Here is an 18,153-nt window from a genome sequence, read left to right as displayed (position 1 = left end):
CTCAGGTCGACTATTTCTGAGATGTGTGGTTAACTGAAACCCAACCATCAAACAACACCGGTATCCATGATCTAGTATTCAAATCTGTATAAAAAGTTTGTATAAAGACAGTTGCCTTTATTAGGATCTCAACCATAGAACATGCAACTTTGAAATCAGCTGATTAGTGATGACGAGTTAACCACTAAACCAGCCCTTTTCTTTTTCCAGTTTAGCCTCCGGTAACTACCGTTTAGATAACACTTCAGAGGATGAATGAGGATGATATGTATGAGTGTAAATGAAGTGCAGTCTTGTACATTCTCAGTTCGACCATTCCTGAGATGTGTGGTTAATTGAAACCCAACCACCAAAGAACACCGGTATCCACGATCTAGCATTCAAATCCATGTAAAAATAACTGGCTTTACTAGGACTTGAACGCTGGAACTCTCGGCTTCCAAATCAGCTGATTTGGGAAGACGCGTTCACCACTAGACCAACCCGGTGGGTCAAACACTAAACCAGCCCAGTGGGCCTTTTCATAACAGAATTATGCCTATTTCTAATTAAATAGACAAAATTAATTTTACTATCTAACTATTTATAAAAATTGAAGAAATTTGAACAGTTCTGTTTGCAGATTAAAAGTGCAGATTTAAGTGTAACTAGGAATTAAATTCTAGTATTCTAAACATAATGTTTGGAAATTAAAATTTCCAGATAAAAAAATTGAAGAATTTTCATAGTCTAGGTAATTAAAATGAAATTTAACTACAAATTAATTGAAAAAAATTACTGACAAGATATTAAAAAATATAGAATTAATTATTATTGTAAATTATTCTATTACCATTAAGATTATCATATACGTTCAAGTGGCATTTCACAGAAAAAACCAATTAAAAATAGAAACAACATTATGAAATTAGTACTAGATAGTAATTATAAAATATAAACTGTCTTACGGGCTGGAGGTAGAAGATTACAGAATCGGAATGGATCACCGGTATAACCAGGTCGACAAGTACATGATGGTAAATGATTGACAACTTGACAATCTGCATTTTGACCACAAGTACCAGGACATGGATCTTGACATTTATTTCTTATACAAGCTCTGTTTGATGGACAATCAGTATTTAACACACATTCTGGTCGACATCCTTCATATGGATTACCAATATATTCTGGTAAACAAGTACAAGATCCTGCGCCATTTTGCTCTCTACATACTGCATTACTGCCGCAAGGTGTTGGTACACAAGGTGTTGGTCTTTCCTGTGGTAATACAGCAGCTGCAAAAAAGTAGGATAAGCAATTAATTCTTTTTTATAAAATAGAGAAATTTGATTAAAAATATAACACATGTAAATGTGGTCAAACAATTTTTAAGATAATCAAATTAAATAATTTTAAAATACATTAAGTATCAGCAAGAATGATTTTTAAAAATAATTTATTCTGCTTAATGACAGTCATGTGTTCATTAACAATTAAAAATATGCATAAATGGTGAATAAAAATTTGACACCCTTGGTAAGAACGGAAACCAATAGCAGCTGAGTTGATTTAGATACCAATATTACTAATAATTTTCTCAGTATCAGGAAAAGTTAAATTTTGATTTAATAACTCATAAGATGTTCTGAAAGTTTCTACATATTTCTATAGCAACTTTTTTTAACCTTGGACCCACACAGCTGGGTCACTAATTTGTGTAATGTCTGCAACAGTAGCATCTTACATCCATAGATTATAAGGTTATGTTATTACATGGTTATCATTAATATGGTGGCTAAAAAGAGCATCAAGAAACTATTAACATCAATAATTGGTTCAAACTATGAACCTTACACACCTACCAGTTACCTACAAACCTCTGACAAAAAAAGACCAGCTCTAAACTATCTGAATAATTCTGACACACAAACTAAATTAAATCAAATTAAAACTATAATTCTATTCATAAATTATGAGATAATATTAGTAAGAATAAATTTAGACTCAACTTAGGTATGTCTTTTATTATGTATAAATTGAAGGTAAAATAGAACATATTTATGTAATATTATTATATCGGATATAGATTACATAAATTAAATGGTAATAGATGCAATAACTACCTTGTTGCACAGTACATTGTGTAAATGGATCTCCAGTATATCCAACTATACAAATACATTGTGGTGTATGGCTAAGTACACGACATTCTGCATTTGCTCCACAAGTTCCTGGACATGGATCTCTGCACTTCTGGTTGATGCAAGCTAAATGACTAGGACATTCACTGTTACTAGCACACTCTGGTCTACAATTTGGTGGTGTACCGATAAATTCTGGTAGACAAGAACATGATGGACTTTCTCCAACCTCTTTGCATTGTGAATTTGGTCCACACGGGTTCGGCTGACAAGGATTTGTCGGTGGAGCTGCTGGTGGTGGAGGTATTGGTTGACATCTTATGAATGGATCACCGGTCATTCCAGGTGGACAACTGCATATTGGATTATGATTAATAACTTGACAACGTGCACCGACCCCGCAAGTACCGGGACATGGATCTCTACATTTCTGATTTGAACAAGCTTCATTTCTTCCACAATCTGAGTTTACAACACATTCTGGTCTACAACCAGGTGGTGTACCGATATATCCTGGTACACAAGAACATACAGCTTGTCCATTAATTTCACGACATTGACTGTAAGGTCCACAAGGAGAAGGATTACAAGGTTGTGTAACAACTGGAGCTATAAAAAAAAAAAAAAATGTATTAGTCTAAAATATTGAAAAATAAAACATTTAAAAATAAATACTGGACAACTTAAACAATATAAAAACCAACTTACCTTGCATAGGTCGACATTCAAAAAATGGATTTCCAGACATTCCAGTAGGACATGTACACATCGGTATGTGATTTATAACTTCACAAGTTGCACCTTGACCGCAAGTTCCTGGGCAAGGATCAGTACATTTATTTCTAATACAAGCTCTATTTCTTGGACAATCTGTGTTAAGTACACATTCTGGTCTACATCCTGAATAAGGATCTCCTTGAAATTCTGGTAAACATGTGCATATTCCATTGTTACATTGTGCATTCGGCCCACACGGTGATGGATTACATGGATCAGTTTCTAATGGTTCATTTGCTGAAATAAAAAAATAAGAGAATAATAATACTTAATATATTTCAGGTACTATACAAAAAACACACATAAATATATATTTAAATTTATGTCAAAAACATGGATAATAAATGACTGCTAGATAATCTGACTTTAAGCTGAATGGGTTGGAGCTTGTGAGCTATAACATTAAAATACTTCCTTGTGTAAAAAGATGCACAATAAACTGACACCCATGATAGAATGTATTAAATTGAAAATTAATGTACCATTTTTTCAAACAAAACTCTATGAATGAGCCTTCCAAAGAAAGGTTTTTCAAATAATTCTAACTTCAGAAGTTGTGAGAATAAACTGCAGCAAAACTCATTAAGAGTATTTTTCAGTTCTAAAATAACATCTTTTAGTAAAAATGATAATAAGTTTATATCCTAGAACTACAACAAAAATTTAATCTGCATACATTTTAGATTCTATCTCTTCCAAAAATTCTGTATTATTATAAAACAGATAGAACTGGGCATTACTGGTAAAAAAATCTGTATTGGAGATCACCAAATTAATGTAAAAACATATAATACATAAGTATCAATCAAGCAAAAGAGGTATGGCTGATTAAAGGAACTGAGATCTCTTAAAACTATAATGCATAAATGTAAATTAAAGAAACAATAAATCTTTACTTAAAAACATTTGCTTAGGACCATTATACACAATATGAAAACAACTTTTTCAGATAAATAAATTTACACACACACACACACACACACACACACACACACATATATATATATATATATATATATAATCATATAAAATAACTAACAGAACATGATTTAATTTAAAAAAAAAAATTAATTAGAATTAACATAAAAAATAGGAATGATGAATGTTAACCAAGAAAAAGAAACAACTAAAAACACTAAAAACTTAAAATTTCAGTTATATTAAATAAAGTGAATCTTACAGTGAAGATAAACTTAATAATAAAATAAAATAAAAGAACCAAACAGAAGGAAAAATAATACATCATCTGATAAAAATCATATAATATGAATATTCAATAACCTGATTACAAAAAAACAAAAACAAAAAAATAATGATTTTAAAATAACTTAATATACTTACGTGGTGATGGTTTTGGGAAACAGTTTGTAAATGGATCACCAGTCATTCCTTCAGAACAAGTACATGTTGGTGTATGATTAATCACACTGCACTGAGCATTAGCACCGCATGATCCTGGACATGGATCTTTACATTTTTCTCTAATACATGCCAAATTACTAGCACATTCAGCACTTATAGTACATTCTGGTCTACAATTTGGTGGACTGCCTGAGTATTCTGGAAGGCATGAACATGATGGAGATCCTCCAATATCTCTGCATTGTGAATTTGGACCACATGGTGATGGTACACATGGATCGACAACAATTGGAACAGCTGGAGGTGGTGGAGGAGCTGTAATTAAAAAATAATATACATTATCATTTTTTAGATGAACTTACAGAAAAGTGATAAAGTATAAGGGTGAACGATTTCATAGAAAAAAATTACTTACATGGTATGGGTGTACATCTAGTGAATGGATCTCCAGTAAATCCTTGTCTACAGCTGCATATAGGACTGTGATTTATAACTTGACATTGAGCATTTAATCCACAAGTTCCAGGACATGGATCTGTACATTTTTGATTTACACAAGCTCTATTTGGTGGACATTCTGAACTGACAACACATTCAGGTCTACAACCAGGTGGACTTCCAATATAATTTGGTAAACATGAGCACACACCTTGTCCATTGATCTCTTTACATTGACTATTTGGTCCACAAGGTGATGGATTACATGGATTAGTTGGTGGAGCCTGTGCAGCTGAAAAAAAAGAAGTTAACTTAATAAATACAATTATGATAGATATTTAAATACATCCTAGCATTAGAATCAGTATGTTATTGTTATAATATTTTCATAATATATACTAATTTATCAGCAATAATATACACTTTTAAAAAAAAATTAATCATTGTAAATTTTAATGGGAAAAAGAGCAAACATGCTGTTTCAACCCAGTTTAATTAAAAAGTTTTAATCAGGGTTCCCTGGAACAACTAAAAAACATTACAAGTTGAAATAAAAAAAATAATGCAGTGTTTAAGGTATAAAATAATTTTTATTTGATAGATATGTATTTACATGCAGTGTCTATTAGGTTACTGTGACAATGCTACAATCATTCATTTGAACGTGAGTTAAAATAAAAAATTTCTGTGAAAATTTGTGAGTAGTTGTAGTACAGATAATTAATAATTCAAGAATTTCTGCTGAGGCATTTGACAAAAAAAGTTAATTAGGAAAGAATGGCTTAACCATAAATCTGGACTGAATCTTAAAAATTGAAGGTTTTTAGATCACAAAGAATACTTCAGCAGTTAAATCTTGTAAAAAAGAAGAAAACTGAATTTAAGCAATATTTTAATATGAATGATGAATTATAAATTGATGAAGCAATTACATAGTTTAGGCTTATATAAACATATTTTTTTAATTTTGCAACAGAAATAAGTGTAAGAACTCTGTGAACAGAGATTGGTTATGAGGGTCAGATTGGTTATAATGAGAAAAAAAAAATATTGCAAAACATTTTACTATTGCAACAGGTAATGTGATATGTGGAATTCACACCAGATTTTTTTATGAAAGCAGTTTAATTTTATTAATTAAAAAACTAACGAATAACTATTAAACAATATAATAAAAACACTACTATTTAAATACATACAACAGATAAAAATTCAGAATTACTTCAGTAATGGTTTATAATCAATACAATACAAAAAAGGGTTTCATAATTAATAATAAAAAAAAATGACTTACGAGGTGGTGGTAGAAGATTACAGAATCTGAATGGATCACCAGTATAGCCAGGTCGACAAGTACATGATGGTAAATGATTGACAACCTGACAATCTGCATTTTGACCACAAGTACCAGGACATGGATCTTGACATTTATTTCTTATACAAGCTCTGTTTGATGGACAATCAGTATTTAACACACATTCTGGTCGACATCCTTCATATGGATTACCAATATATTCTGGTAAACAAGTACAAGATCCTGCTCCGTTCTGTTCTCTGCATACTGCATTACTTCCACAAGGTGATGGTACACAAGGTGTTGGTCTTTCCTGTGGTGGTGGAGCAGCTGGAAAAAAAAAATTATTAGTTACAAACACACCCACACATACAAATCAAAGTTTATATATATTGGTTAATTAAAAAATTAATGATATATTGGAAAGTAAAAACTTTATATGTATAAAATATATATACAGTTAGTTACCTTGTTGTACAATGCATTGTGTGAATGGGTCTCCAGTAAAACCAGCATTACATAAACATTGAGGTGTATGACTAACAACACGGCAGATTGCATTAGTTCCACAAGTTCCTGGACATGGATCTCTACATTTTTGATTTATACAGGCCAAATGACTAGCGCATTCAGTATTGCTTACACATTCTGGTCTACAGCTTGGTGGTGTACCAACAAATTCTGGCAGACAAGAACAAGATGGACTTTCTCCAGCAACTCGACATTGTGAATTAGGTCCACATGGTGAAGGTAAGCATGGATTTTGTGGTGGTGTAGGTGCTGGAGGACTATCAGCTAAACAAAAATATATATACATACATTAAGTAAAAATATAAATATGAGTACCAAAGTAAATTACCACTGAAAATCTCAACAACACAAAACACAAACTTTATTCATTCTCTATATGAATATTTAGGAATTTATCAGTATTTTTTGAAATACTAATGAGTTACAATTATGTAAAAAAATTAAGAAAAGAAAGAAATCTAATTACAAAAAACGAATTTCTTTACTCATTCCCAATAATTTAATAGAATTCTTTACATTCAAAATTATTACAAATTGCTAATAAAATTAAGATAGTACATATTACAGTCTATAAAATTAGAGTATTTAAATTATAAATAATATTTTCTTATATAAATACTTACTAATAAGAATACATCTGACGAATGGATCACCACTGAATCTTGGTGGACAACTACATATCGGATTATGATTAATTACTTCGCATTTGGCACTGACACCACATGTTCCTAAACATGGATTTCTACATTTTTGATTTGAACAAGCTTCATTTCTACCACAATCAGAATTAAGAACACACTCTGGTCTACAAGCTGGTGGTGAACCAATAAAACCAGGAATACATGAGCAAACTGCTTGTCCATTAATTTCACGGCACTGACTATTAGGACCACAAGGTGATGGATTACATGGTTGTGTTACAAGTGGTGCTGTAAATTAGAAAAAGGTGAAAAATTAATTAACATTTTAGTAGTCTAAAAAAAAATCATTATAACTTAAAATATTGAAATAAAAATTAATCAAAACTACCTCAAAATCAGCCTAAAAAACCTGATAGATCAGTTATCACATACTCACACCCATGGATATGAATATAAATTCTCCGTTAGAGCATAGAACTTCAATGGAGTTTCAACATAAAAACTAATAGCAAGTTAATTTTTTGTGTTTAAAGGAAATATGTTAATCTGGATCTGTGTGAACATTTGTTGAAGTATATTTAATAGCTATCTAAATTACATGTTTATAAGAAAATCAAAGCACTGGGTTGATAAACAACTATATAAATCCCAATTTTAAGATAATAATGCTAATATATTTTATTTCATTTCTTATTTTAAAACAATAAAATTTTTGTAATTATTTCATATTCCTACAATATATATATATATATATATATATATATATATATAGAGAGAGAGAGAGAGAGAGAGAGTGAGAGAGAGAGAGAATCATTTTGAATTGCACGCCAATCTCTCGGGAGATGATTCTAAAGTGAAAAATATAAAACACGTACACGTTCGTATAAACGTAGGTCAGAAAACGGTTCGTTAGCGAGTTTCGGCTCGCGAAACATTTAGAGAGGTGGGAGTGGTGGGAGAGGTGGGAGCAGAGAGCCCTGCTCTCTGCTCCCTCTGTGAAATTAAACTGTACTAAAATTCTTGGGGTACAAATCGAGGAGTAAATCCTGATCTAACACCTTTCGATTTTTGCATCTTGGTGCTGATAATGCGCAAGGGTTTTTAGCCCCCCCAAAAAAAATTGTTCAGAATTAATATAAGTTTTATTTAAAAGTTTTATATGTTTATTACCCATTTTGCAAAGTTATTGTCAGACATAAAAAACAGGGTTTTTTACCCCAATTTATTGGTTTCACCCAAATTTTCTCAAAAACTACTACAGATACGGCTTTGGGATCTATTTTACTCAATTTTTCAAGTCAAAAACCATAAGAAATTGTTAATTCTACCCCTTAATTAATGTCCTAAAAATTTCCGTACAACCTCATTTCACTGGAGTAGCTGAATCCGAACAAACTCTTTTACTAGCCATAATTCACGAACAAAGCATTTTAGGACATAAGTTGATATGAAGTTTTTCTATTATTTTCATGAGTAGCATAGGTTCTGAAAGTCTTGGAGAACTTGACTCATGAACATGATTCATTCTGTATGTATATATATGTAATCTTTTGTTATCTGAATGCTTTTAACCCGTTTAAGTTTAATTAATTATTTAATACCACATTTTGAATTTTTCTACATTTCTTTTGATGTAGTTTTATGAACTTTTACATACAGATTTAAATCTAGAACATGCTGATTTAAATGTATGCTATAAGAAGAAGATAACAGAATTATGGAAAACAAACAAGTACTTTCTTTAGTGTACAAGAAAATCTCATACTTTAATTTAGTGTAGCACACATAAATTAAGCAGTTTCCTTCACTTACTGTGTCCTTCACCACACTATCTTTACTTATACAGGTTGTAGCTCAAGTTCTATACTCCAAGCTGTAAGTACGAAAACCCAGATACAACAATTACAGATGTTTATTCATTTTTCTTCCTCAAGGAGACATGAACACAAGGATTTAATTTTGTTCCTGTATAGATACTGCATTTAGATAATTTACGTTCCCCTAAATTATTCAATACAATTTCTAATGTTAAAATAAAATAATTTAATACTGAATAATAAAAAAAAAAAATTATTGAAGATCTTTCTGTTTTATATATATATATATATATATATATAAGTTACATATAACATACCCTGCATAGGTCGACATTCAACAAATGGATTTCCAGACATCCCAGCAGGGCAACTACACATTGGTATATGATTTATAACTTCACAAGTAGCACCTTGACCACATGTTCCAGGGCATGGATCAGTACATTTATTTCTAATACAAGCTCTATTTCTTGGACAATCTGTATTAAGTACGCATTCTGGTCTACATCCTGAATAAGGATCTCCTTGATATTCAGGTAAACATGTACATATACCATTATTACACTGAGCATTTGGTCCACATGGTGAAGGATTACATGGATCTGCTTCCAGTGGTTCAGACGCTGAAATAGAAAAAAAAACCATAATTAAAAAATAATACATTAAATAATTTAAAATATGTGAATATGTAATAAATAGAATCAAAATAAGATTTTTTTTTTTCATTTTATAACATTTCATTCTTAGCAATCTATACTAATGTAAAATTTTAGTATATGTATTTTTTTTTTGTGGAAGCTAATAGCTACTACTTTTTTCATGTATTAGTCTCTTCTTTTTCATAATTATAAGAAATAAACAAAAATAAATGTATTAACCTAATTGAAAAAAAACATTGTGGCTACTTTTAATCTATATATTTACTGCCTAACATTGTTTGCAAAGTTAATTTTCTATACTTTCTGAAGCTCCCTCTATGAATCATGAGACCTTGCCAATGAGGGAGCTTACTGCTCAGTGATACAGAGTCGCTGAACCGAAGGTGCAACCATATTGGAAAGGTATCTGTTGAGAGCCAGACTAAGGAATGATTCCTGAAAGAGGGCAATAGAGCTCTTTCAGTAGTTGTTAAGGGCATCGGTCAGGACGACTTAAACGGCCATATCAACATCACTCAATCCTATGAGTAGTATGCAGCTGAAAGCAATGGATAAATACAGCTGCTTTTTTTCCAAGAAAATGTAGCTTTCTGCATTTTCATATAACAAAGATGGAAGTGCTTTTCTTGGTAAAATATTCTGGAGGTAAACTAGTCCCCCGTTCAGATCTTTGGGTGGGGACTACTAAGGAAGGGGCACCACAAAATTAAAAAATAACATTCTACGAGTCGGGGTGTGAAATGTTAGAAGTCTAAAAAAGGTTGGTAGGCTAGAAAATTTAAAGAGGGAAATGGATAGGATAAATGTAGATGTAGTTAGAATTAGCGAGGTTCGGTGGGAAGAGGAAAATGACTTTTGGTCAGGTGATTTTAGAATTATTAACTCAGCTTCAAATAATGGGCAGGCAGGAGTAGATTTTATAATGAACAGGAAGATAGGAAAGAAAATAGAGTATTTCAAAATGCATAGCGATAGAATCATTGTAATAAGGATAAAATCAAAACCTAAACCGACAATGATTGTTAACGTCTATATGCCTACAAGTGCCCATGATGATGATGATGAGGTAGAGTGTGTATATGAAGATATTGACAACGTAATTAAACACATAAAAGGGGATGAAAATTGAATACTAGTTGGAGATTAGAATGCAAGCCTTGGAAAAGGCAAGGAAGGTTAATATAGTGGGTGAATACGGGCTGGGCAAAAGGAATGAAAAAGGGGACCGCCTTATAGAGTTTTGCACGAAGTATAATTTAGTAATTGCCAACTCCCAGTTTAAAATTCATAATATAATATACACATGGAAAAAACCGGTGATACTGCAAGGTATTAGATAGATTATATCATGGTTAAGCAAAGATTTAGAAATCAACTCGTCGACTGTAAAGCTTACCCTGGAGCAGACATTGATAGTGACCATAATTTAGTGAATGAAAAGTAGATTGGGGTTTAAAAACCTGAAGAAAAGGTGTCAGATGAATCAATGGAATTTAGAGAAGCTTGAGGAAGAGGAAATAAAGAAGCTTTTTGAGGAGGTCATTGCAAGAGGTCTGAGTAAAAAAGATAAGGTAGAAAATGTAGAAAAAGAATGGGAGAATGTTAAAAAGGAAATTTTTAAATCAGCAGAAGCAAACTTAGGCAGAACAAAGAGAACTGGTAGAAAACCTTGGATTTCAAACGATATATTGCAGCTGATGGATGAATGTATAAAATAAAAAAATGCTAGCGATGAAGAAAGTAAAAGGAACTATCGACAATTAAGAAATACTATAAACAGGAAGTGCAAACTAGAGAAAAAAGAGTGGATTAAAGAAAGGTGTTCAGAAGTGGAAAGAGAAATGAACATTGGTAAAATAGACAGAGCATACAGTAAAGTTAAGGAAAATTTTGGGCTACATAAATTAAAATCTAATAATGTGTTAAACAAAGATGGTACTTTGATTTATAATATGAAAGGCAAATTCGATAGGTGGGTGGAATATATTGAAGAGTTATACGGAAGAAATGAGTTAGAAAATGGTATTATAGAGGAAGTTGAAGAGGATGGAAGGGGAGAAACAATACTGAGAGCTGAATTCAAGAGAGCATTAAAAGATTTGAATGGCAGAAAGGCTCCTGGAATAGACGGAATAACTGCAGAATTACTGCAAAGTGCAGGTGAGGAAGCAATTGATAGATTATACAAACTGGTGTGTATTATTTATGAAAAAGGGGAAGTTCCATCAGACTTCAAAAAGAGTGTTATAGTCATGATACCAAAGAAAGCAGGAGCAGATAAATGTGAAGAATACAGAACAATTAGCTTAACTAGCCATGCATCAAAAATCTTTAACTAGAATTCTGTACATAACAATTGAGAGGAGAGTGGAAGAAGTGTTAGGAGAAGACCAGTTTGGTTTGAGGAAAAATATAGGGACAAGAGAAGCAATTTTAGCGCTCAGATTAATAGTAGAAGGAAAATTAAAGAAAAACAAACCAACATACTTGGCATTTATAGATCTAGAAAAGGCATTCGATAACGTAGACTGAAATAAAATGTTCAGCATTTTAAAAAAAATTAGGGTTCAAATACAGAGATAGAAGAACAATTTCTAACATTTACAGGAACCAAACAGCAACAGTAATAATTGAAGAATATAAGAAAGAAGTTGTAATAAGAAAGGGAGTCTGACAAGGATGTTCTCTATCCCCGTTACTTTTTAATCTTTGCATAGAACTAGCAGTTAATGATGTTAAAGAACAATTTAGATCCAGAGTAACAGTACAAGGTGAAAAGATAAAGATGCTACGATTTGCTGATGATATAGTAATTCTAGCTAAGAGTAAAAAGGATTTAGAAGGAACTCCTGAACGGCATGGATGAAGTCCTACGCAAGAACTACCGCATGAAAATAAACAAGAGCAAAACAAAAGTAATGAAATGTAGTAGAAATAATGAAGATGGGCTACTGAATGTATAAATAGGAAGAGAAAATACATATTTGGAGCGTAGCTTCATATGGAAGTGAAACTTGGATGATCGGAGTACCTGTGAAGAAAAGATTAGAAGCCTTTGAAATGTGGTGCTATAGGAGAATGTTAAAAATCAGATGGATGGATAAAGTGACAAATGAAGAGGTATTGTGGTAAATTGATGAAGAAAGAAGCATTTAGAAAAATATAGTTAAAAGAAGAGACAGACTTATAGGCCACATATTAAGGCATCCTAGAATAGTCGCTTTAATATTGGAGGGACAGGTAGAAGGAAAAAATTGTGCAGGAAGGCCACGAATATGTAAAACAAATTGTTGGGATGTAGGATGTAGGGGGTATACCGAAATGAAACGACTAGCAATAGATAGGGAATCTTGGAGAGCTGCATAAAACCAGTCAAATGACTAAAGACAAAAAAAAATTTGTGAAGTCCAACCAAGAAAATGCATGTTACAACAGTTACATTTTCCTCATTTGTTTATGCATTAACTAACTGGATGATTTGAACACAAACCTAATTTTTATTTTTACAAATTTCTCCAGCCTCCAATATTACAATTTATTTTGTGTTAATTAAATTCAATTAAGTTAATTAAAAACCAAACCTCAGTGAAATTACTGAAGAAAAAGAAAAAGTAATAATAATAAACCAGTTATGGGAAAAAATACATTTAACTAAAAACATTCTGATTTAATTAACAAAACAATGTTACCTAAAATATAAAAGTTAATATTTATACTCAATAAACTGATTACAAAAAAAAAAAAAAAAAAAAAAAAAAACATTGTATATTAAATTTATTAAACATATTAATGTTTATTATATATTATTTAATATATTATGTTTCAATATATTATATTGTTTGTTAACTCTAAATATACTTACGTGGTGGTGGTTTAGGGAAGCAATTTGTGAATGGATCTCCAGTCATTCCTTCAGGACAAGTACATATTGGTGTATGATTGATTACACTACACTGAGCATTAGAACCACATGATCCTGGACATGGATCTCTACACTTTTCTCTCATACAAGCCAAATTACTAGCACATTCAGCGCTTATAGTACATTCTGGTCTACAGTTTGGTGGACTGCCTGTGTATTCTGGAAGACATGAACATGATGGTGATCCTGTAATATCTCTGCACTGTGAGTATGGACCGCATGGTGATGGTACACATGGATTTACAACAACTGGTGCTGCTGGTGGTGGAGGTGCTGTGAAAAAAAAATATTTTACTTAATTACCTCTACTTAAATAATAATGAAGTTATTATTGTTTATAACAACAGTACATAATTTTAGTATAATAAAATACTTTATACAGCTTGGTTATGTTCTTTCTTCATCTCACAATTAATGATCTTTGTATGACTCATTATACAAAAATAATATTGTATTTTTCACTTGATAAAAACATTTTATCCTTTAGTATACGACACTTCATAACCCTTAAAATTTTTATCATGAAATACTGTGGAAATTATCCAAAAATTTTACTTTATTTCTATCATCAAAAATGAACTTTTTAAAAATATTTAACATTACTGATTTCAACAACTTTCTTGTTTTCTGTTACAACTTTATATTATCTATTAAACTTTTATTGCATTTTATGTTTATACATTCAATTTCCTTGCTTAATTATTTAAATAAATAAGCTGAAAAAAATTATGAAATACAAAATAATCTAACTAAATTTCTCTACCTTAATTTAAATGTTGTGAATAGAATATAAATTTTAAGTATCTCTCATAGTTACATTGATTTTATTTTAAATTTATAAAATTTATTAAAAATTTCTATGATCAACAAATTATACTTGGCTGATTAAAGTAATTATCAACAGTTATGAATCTCACTCTCCTTTTCTAAGAATGTGTCCTATCCAATTTAATTGTCTTCTCCTTACTGCACATAATATAGTTCTTACTTCTTTGAATTTATTAAACAGCTCTATAAAAATTGCTTTATTATTTATCAGCAGTCCATTTTATTCCTTGTATTTTCCTGTACATCCATATCTCAAAACCTCTATTTTTATTCTCCATAAGAAAATGGGTAAACTTTAATAAATGGATTTTGAATAGAATAACTTTAATAAACATTACATCTTATTTTGTAAGTTTAAAAATATCTATTTTAATATCTAAATCATAAGATTTATAAATTTATTTCATTTTAGATTTGATGAAGATTGAATAAATTATTATAATAGTTAATATTTTATGTAAAAGTATGGGTACATGTTTTAATATTAACAAAAAAAAAAAAAGGAACAGTATGTTTATTATAAGATTCTTCATGAAAAGGAACCATAACCTCTCAGTAGCAATGAAATAAATGCAAGAAAAGTGCAAAGGTAATACATTTAAAAAAATAAAAATAACTATCTAATCTAAACTTAACAAAATTATTTTAACTTCACTCAAACAATTGAAAATTGTAAGATTAAAACTTACAAGGTATTGGAGAACATCTAGTGAATGGATCTCCAGTAAATCCTTGTCTACAACTGCATATTGGATTATGATTTATAACTTGGCATTGAGTATTTAATCCACAAGTTCCAGGACATGGATCTGTACATTTCTGATTTACACAAGCTCTATTTGGTGGGCATTCTGAACTGACAACACATTCAGGTCTACAACCAGGTGGACTTCCAATAAAGTTTGGTAAACATGAACATACTCCTTGTCTGTTAACTTCTTTACATTGACTATTTGGTCCGCATGGTGAAGGTACACATGGATTTATTGGTGCAGCATCCAGCGCTATATCAAAAGAAAGAAAAAAACTGTAGACACTCCTTACTTAAGTACATTAATAATGACATGCATATAAAAATTTATTACTTTGTCAAAGAATTTATGTTTCATCTTTTATTATTATTATTATTCCTAATGTGTACATTGTAATCTGTTCAACTAGTGAACAATAAGTAACCCCCCCCTGGGTACAATAAGATGCGGATGATACGTATGACATATAATTGAGGTGTAGTCTTGAACAAACTCAGGCTGACCATTCCTTCTTTTTTTTATCTTGGTGAAAAACGCCTTGGAGTTATCTTCACCCGAACACAATGTGTGTTTAAAAAAAAACTAAATATTAAAAATTAGTTAATAACAAAAACATCTTTAAAAACAATTAAAATACATTTTAAAATGAAAAAAACCTGTAGCATATGCTAAGATAAATATCACACTGTATATATCTGATTAAGATAATAAAATTACCATCTGCTTTACGAGAATTGCAGTTAATTGAATCCCAACTACCAAAGAACATCAATATCCACTGTCTAGTATTCATATCTTTTTTTTTTCAATCTTATTAAACACCCACGGAGCAACTGATCCTCGCCGTTAAGCTTTAACACAGTCGCTCCAGTATGTCGTGGCTGTCGTCTGCCCCCCTGTCTTGCCCTCTCTTAGGGCTTCCCATCGGGGTCCCTCTAGTCTCATCAAGATGCAGCAGCCATCCCTTCTGGATGACCACCACATCTCTCCACTAAACTAGTATTCATATCTGTATAAACGTAACTTACTTTTAACAGGATTGAACTTCAGAACTTTCAACTTTGAAAATCAGCTGTTAAACAAGTGATTTGCGATGACGAGTTTACTACTAGATCTGCCTGGTGGGCTATTTTGTTCAATGTAAAAATTAATTTTTGTTCATACTCTATACATATTAATTTTTAAACATGTCAAATGATATTATTTGTATAGTCAACCTACATTTTCTTTAAGAAAATTTTTAGAACTACAAAACATTTAATTATGGATTAAAAATGATGTTTAATTTAAACTTACAAAATAACTTTATTTTAGACTCTCTGGCAATCTAATAGATTATTACATTTTTCTATATGTTTACATTGTTAAGAAGGTTTTATTTTTTTGAAAACTATAATTAGGATTACCTTTGAGGTAGCAACAGCATGCATTATAATTCTATTTTATTTATCCAAATCAAAACCAAATTGGTTTTATTTATTTTATTACTTGAATTTCTTGAAAATGTAATAAATAAGAAACAAAAAATTAAAATTATTTATAAATGATTATCTTTTTTGTTAGCATCGTATTTTGTGGTTATTGTTATGTTACACTAATGGAAGAAAATTTTGAAAGCTAAGGCTACCAACATACTGTCAAATCGGTTACTTTATTTAATGTAATACCATTTTATTTATTCAAATTAAAATGGTTGCATTATACGTATATTTATAATATTAATGATAACTAATAAAGCATTGTAATGTTATTTGAAATTATGATTACTGATTTAGCAGCAACTTCAAAATTCTGGAGTAAGGGACCGGCCAAAGTCAAATCTTAACTATGTTTTTTGTTATTTTTTAATTGCATTTGTAAACTGTATATTAATTTATAAGTATCCTAGTGTACCCCGTCGTGACTTCACCCACAATATAGATGTAGCTTCACTCGCAATGCTTTTTTCATAGCAAACTTATGTTTTTATAAAAAAAATATTTAATCAACAATATTATATTTAGATTTTCATTAAATCCTGATAAAACGATAAATAAAATTTTTTATGAAAAATACTGAAGGAATATATGATAAACAATGAATTGTTGCCCAAAACTTAAATAAAGGAAAACAAAAAAAGGAAGATAAGAAAATTGAACAATATTTGTTAAACCAATCCATTTATGAATGAATTAAAATAGTTCAATATAAAAGTCCAGTAAAGATAAACAAAAAATGTATTACAATCCCAAATCTAGCATCCCCATCGCCTGTGCTCTATGGTTACTTGTGCTTCCCATCACATTCAGAGGGTCATGGCTTGCTTCGCTCTCCCTTCCCGTTTTCTCCCATTTCCCTTTCCTTCTGTTTCTTTTCCCTTACTTTCCTTTCCCCTTACTCTTCCGGCACTTTTCTTTTCTTTTTTCCTCTTTTCCCTTTCCATTTCCTTTTCTCCGTCTTCTTTTCTTCATTTTCTCCTTCTTCCCTTTTACCTTTTTCTATTTTTTCCTTTCTCTCTTCTTCCCCGCTTTCGATTCCAATTGGTTTTCAATGAATTTCAGTATAAGTTCATTTTGCCGTTAAGCAGAAATCATGGTAAAATTCTTTGTTATTCCTAATTTAAAAACAAAGCCTTTTCCGGACACATGTTTATTATGAACTTTTTTCATTATTTTAAACAGAAAAATACAGCTGTAAAATTTAACAGCATTCTTCTGGAACACTCATTCTGTCGCTCTGCGTGCGCACACGATGTATTAATATTACTTATTTGACAGATGTAATGATTTACTTCATTTCCATGCTTTACCTACGCTTTTAATCTCAACCAATTTTTTTGCATTTGACATCTTCATTTGACAATTTAATTATTTATTTATTTATTTTAAATTTATTTCATCACCTTCCTCTTCCCCCATTTCCCTTTTACCCCTTCCACTTTTCTCTTTTCCCTTTCCATTTCCTTTTCCCCGTTTTTCTTTTTTTCATTTTCCCCTTCTTCCCTTTCACCTTTTTCGATTTTCCCTTTCT

The 18,153-nt window shown here is 30.8% G+C and overlaps 1 protein-coding gene across 1 annotated transcript in view; it reads right to left on the bottom strand.

Moving 5' to 3' along the window:
- dpy (fibrillin-like protein dumpy) overlaps positions 1 to 18,153 on the bottom strand; it is a 705,616-nt gene that overhangs the window by 128,357 nt on the left and 559,106 nt on the right. The window contains exons 98-102 of the mRNA XM_075365108.1: positions 15,082 to 15,396; positions 13,505 to 13,837; positions 9,301 to 9,606; positions 2,106 to 2,732; positions 948 to 1,277 (exon numbers count right to left, since the gene is read on the bottom strand). Of these exons, the coding sequence (XP_075221223.1) occupies positions 948 to 1,277; positions 2,106 to 2,732; positions 9,301 to 9,606; positions 13,505 to 13,837; positions 15,082 to 15,396 (1,911 nt within the window). The remainder of the gene's footprint in view (positions 1 to 947; positions 1,278 to 2,105; positions 2,733 to 9,300; positions 9,607 to 13,504; positions 13,838 to 15,081; positions 15,397 to 18,153) is intronic.

Source organism: Lycorma delicatula, chromosome 4, assembly GCF_047948215.1.
Source record: "Lycorma delicatula isolate Av1 chromosome 4, ASM4794821v1, whole genome shotgun sequence".
Lineage (NCBI taxonomy): Eukaryota > Metazoa > Arthropoda > Insecta > Hemiptera > Fulgoridae > Lycorma > Lycorma delicatula.
This window is presented reverse-complemented; position numbering and strand designations above follow the sequence as displayed.